Genomic DNA, 15,706 nt, shown 5'->3' on the forward strand with positions numbered 1-15,706 from the left:
CAGACATAGTTGGGCACAGTGCCCATGGCTCTGCTCCTTCCAGATCCCAGCACATGCAGCTCTGCTGACAATGGGCTGCAAATCCCAGGACATGATCCTTCCAGAGGTGAGCAGCTCAGAGTCTCAGCACAACTCGGACAAAAAAGTGTCCTCCAAGAGTCTCACGTTCCTCGTGGGACAGATTCCTGGCAGCAAAGTCTGCAAGGGCAGGGGGGAAGTAGAGAAGGGGGAGAGGAAAGGAAAGGCAGGTGCTGAGCTCAGCCAAGCAACCAGTGCTGCCAGAGCCATGGTGAGAAGGTAGGTTCTGACCTTTACTGCACATCCACGCTGACACAGGAGGGTAAACCTATCACAGAACTCACACCAAGTTATCCAATCCTTAGGTTAATGAGCAGATACTACCACAAATTATTAGTGAAAGCAATCTCATAAGGGCAAATACTGAATAAACATGATGTGCTCTAATAATAGGAAAACTATGCTTTTGTGCCAAGAAATTATGCATATTGTCCCAGGAATAAAAGATACAGAGCTATAAATAGTAACAGATCCACTACTAGTATTAGAAAAGACAAACCCAGGAATATGCTTGTTTGCATAAGCTGGAGTTGATCTTATTTGATAAGACTATACATGTCCTCATTTTGTTTTTAATGTAAAATCAATTGTAAATTTATTGAGACCAATTCACCTGCCTGCCTGTTGTACATCACTGGGCCTGTATTGATAGTTTGATATGGAACTCATTCCCAATTATATTGATTTAATTCATTAGATAATTTTCAGCTAAACATATCATGTGTTTTCAGGGCAGAAGTACATAAAACTCCATTTAGAGACTGCAGGACTGGAGTAGGGGGTATTTGGAACAGGCTAAGGTTTTTCCAATGAATAAGATTTACAGCCAGCAATAATCTGAATCATGTTTTTCAGATAGAAGTACCATTTTCTAGACAATAAATAAATTTAAAAAAAAAAACCTAGGAGTGAAAAAACCTATATACGTTGATGGGGAAAAAAATTCCAGTTAGTGAAATAAAAACGGAGTGAATAATTCACAAATAGTACAGTGTATTGGTATGTTTAGAAGACGTTTTGATTTACAGATTTAAGTGCCTAAAATAGATCAACAATTTACAAAGCATCTGCAAATCAACAGATCATGAGTAGATTGTCTGGCTTTACAGCCAGGCAGTTGAGCTGCAGTTGTTACCTTGGTAACTGAAGGTGCCTCAGTTACCATGGCTACGGGTCCTCTAAGGGTGGCAATTCCTCACTCCTCAACTTTCATGACTATTTTGGAAAAAAAAAATTAAAAAAAAAAATCCTAGTACTACATCAATACTTGCACTGAGACAAAAGGTCTATAAAATGCAAATTTTCTTAGCCCACTGGCCAGGTTAGGAATAAACTGATTTTTCTGCTGCAAATCATTAGCTCACTGAGAGACTGTGTCATAGAGAGCTCAGTCATTACATACTCAGCACAACTCTCTACCTCAAAAACCAGCTCTACTGCTCACTGAAAGAAATGGTGACTCCTACCATGTTGCTTTTCCACTTTTTCAGAAAATTATGTGCTTTGAAGCATAGTCAAGGATGAGCTGGCAATGGGAAATTGCCCCTTTCTCTTCATTGAACTTTTACTGCAAGTTAAATATAAAAATATTTCAAGCTTTTGTTGTGAAATAAATAATATATATAATATAAATAATATAAATAATATATATATAAATATAATAATATAAATAATATAAATATATAATAAATATAATAATATAAATAATATATATAATATAAATAATCTTAAAAAACATAAATAATCACAAACTTTGACTTTTAGCACCTTTTAATTGCCCAGCTAGATATCCTGCTTAGGAATTGTAGATATGCTTAGGAATATGGTTTAGCAGTGGACTCCATAGAGCTGGGTCAAGTATTGGACTCAATGATTTTAAAGGTGTATTCCAAGCACAACTCTCCTGTGAGCTAGCTCTATATTTTAGAATCATCTTTAACTTTTCCTACTTAGGAACAGCTCTTCCTATGTTATTCACTTGCATATAGTTCATGCCCTAAGCAGTCCTGTGGCAGCACACAATTGCCACAAATCACCCAAAAATTAGAAATACAAAAATAAAGCTGCTGGGGTGAGTGCCATTTCCCATCCCTGCCAGAATGGAAGTTCCAGCCTCCTCCTCCAAGCTTTGACTTCACTCCCAGCTCCCTTTCCCCCAACTCTTTGTTTCCTGTAGCTGCATTCACTTACTGCCCACAAGTGTATTAACTGCTTTTGCTAAGCAGGTCAGCATTATAGACCAGTCTGTGCTTTTAAAAACTTTATTTTTAAAAACTTCTGTATGCAACCGTTTGCCCAAACTCTTCCTTAAGCAAAGAAGAGCATTCTGCAGAAAAGACATGCATTTAGGAGATAAAATATAACTCATGCAGGTGTTCCCAGAGAGAAATTACATTCCTGGAATCGATTGACATCCAATGTCAGTTCGTTTCACCCATTTTCCCTTAATTTTTAATGCAGTTTTTTGCCTATTATATGGCAATACTTGCGGTACTTGCTAGGGAAGATTTCCAAAAGTATTAGTGGTTTCTGGTGATTCACAGTTAATGAGTCTTCAAAACAAAGTCTCCTTAAGGGCCAGGTTCTCATAAGCTGGCAGGCTGATCCCATTAAACTAGCCAATAAGAACTCCTAATGCTGAGGACTTCAGAGCCTCACGTCACAATATTGATGTCACTAGGAAGAGCAAGGGAAAAGTTCTCACCCTTTTCAGACCTGGAGCTGCCATTTCTAGAGGTATTGACGTGGCAGAGTTACACAAAGAACAAAACTCTGAGAGCCTACACAAACCTACAGCACTGCCCCCCATCCTTTACACATCCCCATCACATTTGCTGCATGTTGGGACTCACTGCACTGCAAAGGTAAAAGGAAGAGCAGGGCTGAATGGCTGAGCTGGAATTTTGTGACTGGATGGCTTTGAACTCCACTAACAAGTGCTGGGGGACTGAACTTGTTATCTTGGCCAACAGACAAAGTATCCTAACAAAATCTCAGCACTCAGAATCTGACAGTCCTGTCCATCCCAGTCAAAGCCTGGATATTAAGACATGTTTTGGACAATATCCCCTAATTTTACTCCAGTCTAAAACTGGTGGTCAATGTGTGGTCAAAGTTACAAGAACTTTCTTGAGAAATGCAGGCTCTGATCTTTTAGCTTCACAATCACCTTGTCAATGGAACAGAAGTAGAACCTACTTGTTTTGCCTTACACAACTTGCAGAGATTGAAACTTATGTGAATATTTCTACAACACTCTAAAAGAGCTCCCCACTGATAAATGCTATGCAGTATTTTGGTTTCTTTGCACCATGGGTAGATGGATAGTATTCAAACAAAGCTATTTCAAATAAAGGATATTTCCTTTACGTTCAAGGACAGAAGTCAGAAATTAAGTTGCTTTTTAACTACAGTTCACATCATACCTGCATGTGCACTTGAGTAAAGTAAAAAAGTCCAAATACACCACAAATGATACAGTCAGAATGCAGCAAACAATGAGAGGATCCTGTTATCCCACAAGACACTGAGTGTACTGTAAGACACAAACTAAACATGTTTTCATACTCTTGCTAGCAAAACTCTTACATTACTTTAAATTCCTTTCTTCTTCTGTAGAAAACAATTTTCCTCTAGGTTCAGGCTATGACTTACCTTCATTTTCCAAACTTTACATCTTTCTTTTAACCTTGGCTGCACAAGGGTTGGGGTTGTTTGAGGTTTTTCTTGGGTTTTTTCTTTTTGTTTATGCAATACACCTAACAGTACTTGTTTAAAGGTCTCCTTCTCTCAGTAGTGCTGAGCCTTTTACAGCCCCAGCTGAAAGGAGTTAACAGAAAGAGACATTTAGTGCAGCTCCCCAGCACCAGAGGAGATGGGGCTCTCACAGTGGCTACCTGGAGAAGGCTGTTGGGAGCCCTTTTGAACTGCTGTGAGGCAGCCAACCTGGCTGTGCAATCAGCCCTGCAGCACTACCCCTGCAAATCCTCTCTCCACAAGAGCTTCACAGCTGCTAATATTGAATTGGTTTCTGGGAGGGGTGCTCAGCACCTGCAATTGATAACCAAGTACCACAGATGTTATGTGTGACTCCTTAATTTAGCCTTAAGGACAGAACAATGAGAACAATTTTTTCACTTGTTCTCCTGCATCAAAGCACAGAGGGGGTTTTTTTGTATGTCTGTACATGTGCATCAGTGTAGCTTCTGCTGGGTACACAGCAGATTCATGGAATCAGAATGCTTTGAGTTGGAAGGGGCATTTAAAGGTGACCTAGGCCAACCCCTCTACAGTGAGCAGGAACATCTTCAACTAGATCAGCTTGCCCAGAGCCCCATCTAACTGAGCCTTCATCTCTATAAAAAAAGATTGCTTCTCTTTAATCCACCCATGGGTGGCACACACCTTCTTGTCTATTTAGGATTTTAATATTGAGTGGAAATCTGCAGCCCCCCCATGTTAACAGCTTTGGGAGAGAGTGTGTGTGTGTCCATGTGAATGCCTGTGTGCATGCAACAGAGTCCAACCTGCCAGCAGAATATCTTTGTATTTTCACATTTCCAAAACCAAAACATGAGGTTAGGGCAGAGATACACACCTAACTTCATCTGGCTCTGCTTGATGCTAACCACACACAAGCACACAGGTGATTTACATCCAGTTTGGAAGAAGAAAAATAAAAATTATTTCTAAACCCTAGGAAGCCTCAGGACTAATCAGATTTTGCAGGTCTTTGGGTTTTCCCAGTTGGATTCTGCCTTGCTGTAGTCAGGAATCCCCCTTTGCCAAGGAACTGCATAAGAAATGACTTTTTTCTTCCCATGAGGAAGGACTGGCAGTGAGTCAGAGAGGAGGGAAGTGTGATTTTCTCTGGAGTTAAAATAGCATGCAGAGCTAAGGTGGTGAGGTGATATCCTGAAAATCCTGACACATGACACTACAGTCATTGCTACAAGACTCCTCAGTTTAGAACACAAAGTGTGGAGAGTTCCAAAATGTTACCTACTGCCCAACTTTGAAGAAGACTGAAAAACCTCCCAATAATGGGCAGTTGAGTTCCCTGGTTTCAGTTATCTATTACTTTATGTCCCAGTGTCTAAGCTGTTATATGACTGTCTCGGTTTCTCTCATTCTGGAGCATTTGACAGAACTGTCAGCATAAAAAATGTGTGGCATCATCTGAAAATGAGATTAATAATTATATTGCATTTATGCAGCAAAACATAAGCATATGAAAGCAGGACTCATGGAATGTTTGAATGTTTGGTGGTTGTCAGCTTACAAAAGAAGGAAAACCTCTGCAAATTTCTATATACTTAGCAATCTGTAATGGACAGGACAAAAGTGAACAAGCTTAAAATGTAGCCAGGATGATTTAGGTCAGGCAATAGGGAAGAAAAAAATACAGATAAAATATGATGAAGTCCTGGGATAAATTTCCTGCAGAATTTCTACAGTAGTCACCATTGGAGGTCCTTAATAACAGCCCAGATAGCTGCCTCTCAGGAATGATCACAGGTTGTGCTTTGGGATGGGGGAATGACATTTGGAGGTTCCTACCAAATACACATTTCCACAGTCAGCCTCAAAGAGATGGAAGCCTTCCCTTCCAACACTTCCAGCTCCTTCTGCAGTGTCCCATATACCTACCTGCACAAGCCTTGAGACTCTCTTGGATCAGAACCCTATCTGTGTTGATAAGAATTTCCCATTGAGCTGTTGCTGAGCAATATGAATCATTTCTTACTCCCACCATTATGTCTCCATATAGTTCTCACAACCAGACAGACTAAGGAGCTAGCAAGAAAGCTTGCAAATTAAATTCATATCTCCTCTGTGACAACTTTTCTATTAAATCACAAGATTGAATCTATTCTAGACAAAACTGGAAAACTTACCTGTGACCTACAAAGAACCACACCAAACTTTGCCTGGTGACCAGCTGGCTATGTAGTCACAAAGAAATGCTGAACATGCCACACTTCCAGCTCTGATGCAGTCTCCTTAGCCCAGTAACTATCTTGTCAAAGCACATGGCTGCCTGCTAGGACTAACATTTGAGAGATCTGCTTCTAATTTATTTATTGCAATGTCAACACCGAATAACTTAAGCATATTTTCCACAGATGACTGCACATTTTTTTTAACATGTCATTTCATATCTGGGTGCCACTAAGCATTACAAGACATTTTTGCAAGCTGTCATATAATTTTTTTGGCATTACATAACGATTTCATCCACAAGCTGCTAATGGACTTTAGCTAATTCTGGAGTAACCTTTGTCTATCTGTAAGCCTACTTCTTCCATTTGTCTCAAATAAGAAACATGGATTTGAATAATCTTCTGACTGAACCAGTTTGCTTTCTGAGATGAGCTTCTGTACTGGTTCTCTTACCATCTCACTGAACGAAGACAGACTGCCAAGATGGTCATCTCTCCCCTTACAGAGAAGAATTTCATAGTAATATCTCTTTGTACCCTCTTATGTGATGCCTACAAAAGCAAAACTGGATTTCTCTTCTTGCAAATAGTTTCAGTTTCATAATCATTGCTCAAAGGATCTCACAACATCCTACATCAGGGTTCCAAACGAAATGTTGCTCACTTTACCAGTGTTACCTGCTTGCTAGTATCTCGTGCCTATATTTAGTCATTTATCAGTCATACAGGTTCAGAATTTCTTTCAAAAATACAGCACAATTACTTGCTGATTCAAAATGAGTCAGTTGTTTGAATCAGGGTCATCTCTAAAAAAGCCTGGAAAATCAGTCCTGAGACTGTGACAAAGCAGTTATAAAGCAAAGTACTTTAAAGCAGCTTTCATTTAACCCATCCTTTGGCTGAGCTGCAGCAAAAAGCTTTGTCTCTGCCACTGATAAATGTTTTGGTGATGCAGGGACTGAGTTTTAAATGAAGGAAGAATGGTTAAAGCCCAGTGTTCACATTAAACTAAAAGCTAAGCAAAGGTCTTGATTCAAGTCAGAGGCAGGCAATTGTTGGCAGCTTCACACAGGTGTAATAGCTTTCAGAGACAAATCTCAAGCAGACAAACTATAAAAGAAAGTTGGTAAAATATTTGAAGAGATGCCTTGTGAATGGAAGTCACAGGAGTAGTGAATTCAGTATTTTTGTCATTAAAACACAAACTCACCAGACAAGATCGGTGGAAAGAAAGGATGCCACTTCCATGGAAAATTTCCTGATGCTTCAAGGGATGTAGTTCAAACAAAATGGCATCTTCCTCTACTTTTCATCCAGAGGCTCAAAGAAGAGTAGAATTTTCTGAATTTCCCTGCAAAAAGGGAGAGATTAAGAATCACTTTTTAAACACTTCTGGTAGCAGTTACAAAGGGAGAGGCTGGCAAATCTTCTCCAAGTGGGATCTGCTTCTTTTCTTCCCTCTAGCCTGAGTCAGGATTCTGAGCAGTATCAAAGGAGAAGAGCACCCATCTGAAGTGTCAATATGAGTGTGTGACATGGAATGAATTATGAATGGTGTTGTGTAGACCTCTATTTCCTAGAAAACAAACTCTGAAGCTACTGAAACTTGGCTTGAAAGTCTTCTTGCAACTCTTCTTGTTATCTATGCTCCAAGAGTGTCCCTCTTATCAAAGACTCAGTCAAAGTCTCCCTTCCCAGCTCCCCATTCCAGACAAACATCAGACTGGACACTGGACAGACATGAATTGGCTGCCAGTCCCAAGCCCCAAAGACTTTACCATCTCAATTTTAAAAAAACAACACATAAACACAAGACAAAGGATGGGGCAAAAGACAAAGGCAAACACACTTGAAGACCTCAGTGGTGGAGGTTGAAAAAGAGCCCCAGTCATCTGAAATGAAAGAGAAGTCATTTCTGTCCCAGGGCCTTCATCACCAGCTTTCACTGCCCATCTGCATCAAAGCCCAGTAATTCCAGGCAATGTGTCAACGAATTCTAGTCAGTTACTGGGCTTATTTGTTTAAAACAAACATGAAAAAAAAGGTTTCTTATCTCCAAGACCAGAACTATCTTAGAAATGCAACATAAAGTGCTGTATTTAAAACTGATTCCCAGAAGTAAACAGCCACACTTTTGTATTTAATGCTGTCTGGGCCAATCCTCAGACCTTTTTTTTCTAAGTAAACCTAGCCTCCTAATCCTCATGTAGCAGAAGATTTATTTCTGTTTTAAAGCTGTTGTTCTTTCCATGCTGAGTGGAAAGATATTTGCTTCTTATTCATGAGAGGCTAGGTCTGATTCTGTGACCTTGCTCCTTTTACAGCTACACAAAGCTGATGTGAAACACTACTACTCTGAATTAACTGGCACTGCATATTCACTGTACTGGTACAAATTGCTAGGTTAGACATAGGGCAGTGGAGAAGCAGGGAGAAACAGACCTTTCAGACAGACAGATAGATAGATTTAAACAGAGGCAATATAAATTAGATGATTAAATTCTCCACTTGTGGGCATGACATCTTTTAGTCTTTTAATAACCTTATTAAAATATAGTATTAACAGAAATTATGCAGGAATGTATTTTCTTCTCTCTTCAGAATGAGGACATTTTAATGTAACATATTTTAATAAAAATATCCCCTTTTCAAATACCCTCTCTCTCTTCTCTTACGGCTTCTGCGGATTTGGACAATCTCAGATTTTTCTTTGTTGGTATTAGGAGCCAGGAAAAAAAAAGCAATGAAAGCAGCATCTCTAGAGAAACAGGAATCATTCACATGTGGCAAAGCAGATAAAAGAGTTCGGATCACTTCAAACACTTTACCTAGGTATTTTCTTTAATTATATAAAAATTTTAGCTGCCATTATGTAACTCAACAGCATGTGACATCACAAAATCCTCACTGAAGCTCTGAGTGTTACTATCACACACCAACTTTGATTTATAAGACTACTCAACTTATGTTTTTCAGGGAGACTGATGATACCCTGAAGTCAGTAATACTAAAATTAAAGCACATAGAACCTGCACACATCAGCTTTTGATGATGCTTTTGATCACAAAGCATCTGAAAAACACCAGCTATTTTACAGCTTGAGAAATTCTGCATGGAGAAACCTCCCTGCTTAATAGGAGAATCATATCCACAACATATCCAGTCCTGCCTCTCCATTTCCCTAACCTCCAGATTGTTTATCTTCCAGACAACTATTTATAGTAGGTATTGATTTTTAGCATATAGCAGCACATATATTAGGCCATCACATAACAGTGCTATGATAGCCTGAAGCATTTATGGGAAGGTAGTGAGGTTTTTGCAGTCTGTGACAATGGCTGGGTCCTGACCTCTTTGGCAACAAAGCTGGATATGAAAAACAGAAGGGCCTGTTTGCTTTTGTATCTGTGTTTGGCACAGGCTGCTCAGAGAGGTTGTGAGATCTCCAACCTTGGAAATATTCAGCCCTGAACCAGACCTGGAGCAACTTGGTCCAATTTTGAAGTTGTACCAAATGACCTCCAGAGGGCCCTTCCAACCTAAACGAGTCTGAGATTTCCTTCTCTGCCACTTTCTCTGTATTCACTTCCAACTGTGGCAGATCCTTGCTTTTGACTTTGTTAGCTAATAGAGAAGGTCAAGTGTAATTCTGCACTAGGTCTACCTAGGAAAGCAGGCAGAAGGAACTTTTTGATTGCAGGAGAGCTTTGGTAGCTGAAAGCACAGGTTATTTTTAACTGGCCTATTCCTTTGGCAGCAATTTCTTTTAGATTACTGCACTACATTTACTGGCAACAGACAATTAGAATAAACTAGTTTTAACCCCTATTTTGGCTACACTGTTGAAAAAGGGACATTATGCATAAGAAGACACTATTAGACAATTTGTATAATATTTTAATTACCACTGTTACTAAGGCTCAGGAAGAAAATGACAATACCTTATGTGATGCCTCTTGTCAAGGTGATAGACAAGATAAACAGGACTCAGTTTAATATGTGACTGTTCCTCAACTTGTGCCTGGGATTTGGTGAGAAAGTCTGACAATGCCAAGCAGGGCTCTGCTCCTTGCTGTAGAGCCCTTCTGAGACTACCACCAGTATTTACCAGCACCTTACTGAGATCTGAAATGCCACAACTGTCACTAAGCTGGGAGCAGGAGGCAGCCACCACGCCATGGACACAATGCTCTGAAAACACTCTTGCATAACAATTGTCCTTGAAGGTCTGCTCTGTCTTTAAGACCAAGAAGTAATAAAAGATCGAATTCAGGAAGGTGGAGTTTCAGTATCTCCTTAATTTTAAATCCCACAGAAAGCTCTGAGATTTAAATGCTTCTTTAATTTTACACTGACACTAAAGTGCTACCTGTATAGGAATGAGTGTTAGCACATACTTACACACTGCCCTCCCTCTGAGGTTGAATGTTAAGCTGTCTTGCAGGTGGGACTTGGCATCTTCAGCCCACAGGAAGGAGGCTTGGCATTATCTTTAGTTTTCATACAGCTCTTGCCTCACCCTAGTGTTTCAGAACCAAAGCCTTACTACTGCTTAACATTTCTCTCGTATCTTTCTTTCCACAGTATGTGGCATTTGCCTCCCTCTTCTTCATTCTGGTCTCCATCACCACCTTCTGCCTCGAGACCCATGAGAGATTTAACCCTATTGTAAACAAGACAGAAACTGAGTTCATCGGGAACGACACCCAGGTGCGGCACTACAGGGAAGCAGAGACTGAAGCCTTTCTCACCTACATCGAAGGTGTCTGTGTCATCTGGTTTACATTTGAGTTCTTGATGAGAGTCACTTTCTGCCCCAACAAGGTGGAATTTATCAAAAACTCTTTGAACATCATTGACTTTGTGGCCATTCTGCCTTTCTACCTAGAGGTTGGACTCAGTGGCCTGTCTTCCAAAGCTGCTAAGGATGTCCTGGGCTTCCTCCGTGTGGTCCGTTTCGTGCGAATCCTCCGCATTTTCAAGCTGACGCGGCACTTCGTGGGGCTGCGGGTCCTGGGACACACCCTCCGTGCCAGCACAAACGAGTTCTTGCTGCTCATCATATTTTTGGCATTGGGCGTCTTAATCTTTGCCACGATGATCTATTATGCCGAGCGAATAGGTGCTAAACCAAACGACCCTAGTGCCAGTGAACACACACACTTTAAAAACATCCCCATCGGCTTCTGGTGGGCTGTTGTCACCATGACGACCCTGGGCTACGGAGACATGTATCCTCAGACTTGGTCAGGCATGCTGGTGGGGGCCCTCTGTGCTCTTGCTGGTGTGCTGACCATTGCCATGCCTGTCCCTGTCATTGTGAACAATTTCGGAATGTATTACTCCTTAGCTATGGCTAAGCAGAAGCTACCAAAGAAAAAAAAGAAGCATATCCCGAGGCCACCCCAGCTGGGATCCCCCAATTATTGTAAATCTGTCGTAAACTCTCCACACCACAGTACTCAGAGCGACACTTGCCCACTGGCCCAAGAAGAAATTTTAGAAATAAACAGAGCAGGTAGGAAACCTCTTAGAGGAATGTCCATCTGACCGTTAACCTCCATCCCGTGTAGTGATTTAAGATTCAGCCAGACTGCTTTCTTAGAGCAATGGGTAGCACATTTATCCATTCTAGTCCCACCACCACACAGTGAATACTATGTGTGAAGTGTAGGTTGCAGGGACAAATGGTACAGTGGAGGCTGATCAGCAAAACTAAGGATGAGAGCACGCTCTAGGAGCCCAAACTTTGGTCCTGGTTAAGGGCATACAAGTCTCAAGATATTTGGAAGAGCTGTTACATCTAGTGGAAGAATTTTGAGAGTTCTACAGCTATGTTGCTGGACTGTGTAATGCATCTTTGAGGCTCTTGAGAGCTGAATGCTTCACAGAGCAGAGTAGGAGCCAAGTACTGAGCAATTACAGAGTTTTCTGACAAAACAGGGCTGGAATTTGAAACAGCCAGATGCTTTCTCATTTGCTCCCATTTGGGACCTTTCAGCTGTTTTAAATGGCAGATATTGTACATCTCATTACAGAAACTAGGTGCCTAGTAAGTTGAAGGGACAACTATACCATCATGCATATTCATGAGACAATCCAGTCTCTTTCTGATGATTAACTGCAAAGTAGAACAACAGCTCAAATTCTTGACACTAATGCAAAATGACTCACTCTGAGACAAGACTAGATGTAAGGATGTTTATTCCATGGCATGCAAATCAATCTATTCTATAATATTCCACTAGAATTTAGCCTTTAGAACTACAAAGTTTTAAACCAGATTTTCTAAAACATGCTCCTTTTGCCAGTATGGGTTGGGGAGTTACAGCTCTTTCAACCTTCCAGCAGCAAAGGCCAACTGGAAAAGGTCTGACTTGTCATTCCTGGCTGGTTTGGCCTAAACAGTGATCACCTCAGAATATGGTGTTCTTATTTTTAAGTATACTGACTCCTGTTAGCAATAGGTGAAACCAGAGCAAAATCAATCACACTAATTCTACTGGGAGGGGGGAGGGAAGTGAAAAAAATACTAGTCACCATGGAATATATTATAATATCCCATGGCTAGTGGTTAATTATGGGAATTATCTCAGTTTTATGAGAATCCTCCTATAGCACATAAAGTTACGGGGCTCTGATTTGGTTATTTAAACCCCATAATCTACCTCTACCCATGGAATGTCACTATTTATTCTATGGAGTAATTTCAAAGCAGATAACCATGTTGAAAATAAAGCCAACTTCATTTTTGGCAGATGTTCCAGCCAAGCTGCATAGTTGACATTCTTCAGCCTATTCAGAATATCCCCCTGCATTCTATCAGATAGAACAGATGGCCAGTCAAGTGAAATTAACTAAGTAAAAAAGAGACATTTTGAAAGAGCTAGCGTATACCTATGATGGTCTTGTGTTATCATTTTTTTACTTTGAAGAAAATTCTAATTTGTTACTCATTGTGAGTGAGGTATTCTCTTGTCATCTCATAGCCATGCATGTTGATGTCATTGTGAGAGGCACAAAGAAAGTGACACTTTCCTTTGTGTGCCACTTCACCAATGCCAATGCTGATTTTGGAGGGGCAAAGCTGGTGGGAGCCTTTCTCTTCTTTTCTACTCTCTTTTCTCTTCTTTTCTTATTCCTTTTCCCTTATGTGCAACTATGTAAAGTCCATTCAGAAGGTAAACAGTTTTCATTTTTTTCTGTTCAAGGCTATCCCATTGCAACAGGCCAATCACAATTCACGTGACTGATAGACTGTCTCCTTCCTATTGGATCTCTGGTGCAGAAGCACATGGGTTTTATCAGCCATTCCCCTCAGGTTGCAAATGCTTATCACAGCTCATGTCCAAGCAGCAAACTTTCTCAGAAGGAGGTGTCTTTGTGGCATCACATAAAAAAAAATAAGAGAGGGAGGGCACAAACAGTATTGTGTGTCTCCTACTGTGAGCAAGAAACCGACTGCCCAACTGGAACATGCAAGAGATGCAAGGCTTTAGCAGTCAGCTATAGCAACTTTTTTTCTTAGAAAACCCCTGTTTTATAAAGTTCCTTCCATTTTAAATACACAGCCTGGTCCTCTCTAGGAGCTAGAGGACCAAGAACTCTACAAGTTCAGTGCAATTCCACACTGGTATCCTGAGAATCCGTGTAATTTTTGTTCAATGTGGAACTGTTTTGCCACCATCTGTGCTCTAGAATCAGCTGTTACCACAATATCCATGAAGTATTGATAGTAACAGCAACTTAACTATTTCTGCAATAATTAAGAGAGACTATTTTTATATATAAGTATACAAGCATATATATTTTAAGAAGTAACAAAGCACACTTATACTTCAGCTAACAAAATGAACTCTGTTGCTGGAGTTCTGTGTCTGGTAATTATCGTGCACCTCTGGCAGCAAAAAATATTGCCTGCCTCTCTTAGCTTACTAACAGGGAAAGATCTATATATGTGCAAGAGAAAAGTAAAAAATAACAAGATCCAAACCAAAGTGTAAAACAAGATCTGCCTTGCCTTGGATGTTGAGGTTCACTTACATGATATGAAACATTCATAGGCACTGACTTGTGTCTGAAACTGTAACCTGCATATTTTATGAAAATAGAGCCCTGCAAGCAGTGAATCTTTCCCATACTGTAAAATATTTGGATTGGTCAACAGAACCCAACTGTAAACAACCAGTTACCATGGTACTAGGAACACAGAACGGGTTCCTGATGTTTCTAAAATAACGTCAAGAGGATTCTTGTAATTTTTAACTGTAAATCTTCAGCGTGACAGTGTCTAGGTGATGTAAGGTCATATGATGTTTACCTAATACATTCTGCAAAGCAAAAAAAAATCCTGTTTAACTGCTCAGGTGTAAAAGACATCACATGAAGTTATTAATTCCATGTATTATGTGTGGTGGAATTATGAAACAGCTCGTGAAAGAGTGATGAGTTTGAAATAGTTCCAGATATGACTCTCTCTTTATAACCATCTCATGCACCAAGTCAGCAGTTCACAGCTATTCTCACTCCATACACACAAGGCCAAGAGGGCTCTACAGAGAGCTCTGCACAGTCACATCCCAGAGCTAAGGATCTTCTTAGGCTGAGGAGCACTTCCATGGCATGGACATGCAAATGGCAGAACTTTGCCCACAGGCTGCACAGCAGCTGCCAATGATTCTGTGGTCATTTGCAGCAAAAGAGCAAAGATGGTTTGAGTTTAAATTCTGGAAGGTTTGAATTACACTTTTAAAATGTCCCCAACAATCTCAGCAGCTCAGTCCTGGGCAGGAGGGTATCTTTAAATAACAGCACTTGGTTTTAATTTGATATAAAGAATGTCAGAGTTTGATTCTACCATGTCTCCCCTTTCTGCAGTGACCCTTCCTGCTCTCCAGCTCATCTGATCCCATCAAGAGTGGCTGGGAAAGCAGCAGAAAGGGAAGAAATGCACTCCAGAGTTCAGGACAGCAGAGCTACTGCTGCAGGCAGGTAGCACTAAGAAAACAGAGATTTCCTCTACATAAAAAAAAAAAATCATCTTCAAGGCAGTTTTTTATGACCATAAATTCTCAAGATACTGCTTATGCTGGAGGCACTGGGCCTGACCAGCAGCTCTCACCTGACCAATTTGACTAAAACTGCTTGACCCAGGGATATCTCAGGCTATAGAGGACCAGGTGTCCCCTCACTTCTGTTGAACTGAACAAGCTCCATTCAAGATGGAGGCTTCAGTTTGCCATTGTCTTAGATGTGACAACCACAATACTACAATCAGATACCCAACAGGCTAAGTAGACAGCAACCAGAAAATGGAAGTAATCTCCTATATATTCAGTTGACACAGGGCTTAACTCAACTGAGCAAGATCACTTGAAAGGACTGTGGAAAAGCCATTAGTTGAACACAGCTAAATAAGCATCAGTCATAACCACAGTCTGCTGTGCTGCTGTGCCTTTTATCTAAAAGATTCTGAGTGTTCTGAAGTCAGTACCATAACAGAAAGAGAAAAAGCAAAGTAAAATTTGCTTCAAACAGAAGCAAAACAGAAAAAGCCAGTTTCTGTGACTTAAACTTAGCTGATTTTGGTTCTAAACCAAACACCCTCCTACAGGTATATGCAATTTATATCAGTACACATAGTGAAATGCTTTAAGGTAAAAGTTTATAAGAAAACCTCAAAACAA

General features: G+C 40.4%; 1 protein-coding gene and 1 long non-coding RNA gene across 6 annotated transcripts in view; one reads left to right on the plus strand and one right to left on the minus strand.

The window, feature by feature from the left end:
- LOC139804422 (uncharacterized) overlaps positions 1–7,366 on the minus strand; it is a 76,360-nt gene extending 68,994 nt beyond the window's left edge. Inside the window, exon 1 of the long non-coding RNA XR_011729378.1 lies at positions 7,231–7,366. This is a non-coding gene — a long non-coding RNA (uncharacterized lncRNA). The remainder of the gene's footprint in view (positions 1–7,230) is intronic.
- KCNC1 (potassium voltage-gated channel subfamily C member 1) overlaps positions 1–15,706 on the plus strand; it is a 114,876-nt gene that overhangs the window by 67,943 nt on the left and 31,227 nt on the right. For all 5 annotated transcript variants that reach the window (XM_071761661.1, XM_071761657.1, XM_071761660.1 and 2 more), the window contains exon 2: positions 10,605–11,538. In XM_071761661.1, the coding sequence (XP_071617762.1) occupies positions 10,605–11,538 (934 nt within the window). The remainder of the gene's footprint in view (positions 1–10,604; positions 11,539–15,706) is intronic.

Source organism: Heliangelus exortis, chromosome 18 (genome assembly GCF_036169615.1).
Source record: "Heliangelus exortis chromosome 18, bHelExo1.hap1, whole genome shotgun sequence".
NCBI lineage: Eukaryota > Metazoa > Chordata > Aves > Apodiformes > Trochilidae > Heliangelus > Heliangelus exortis.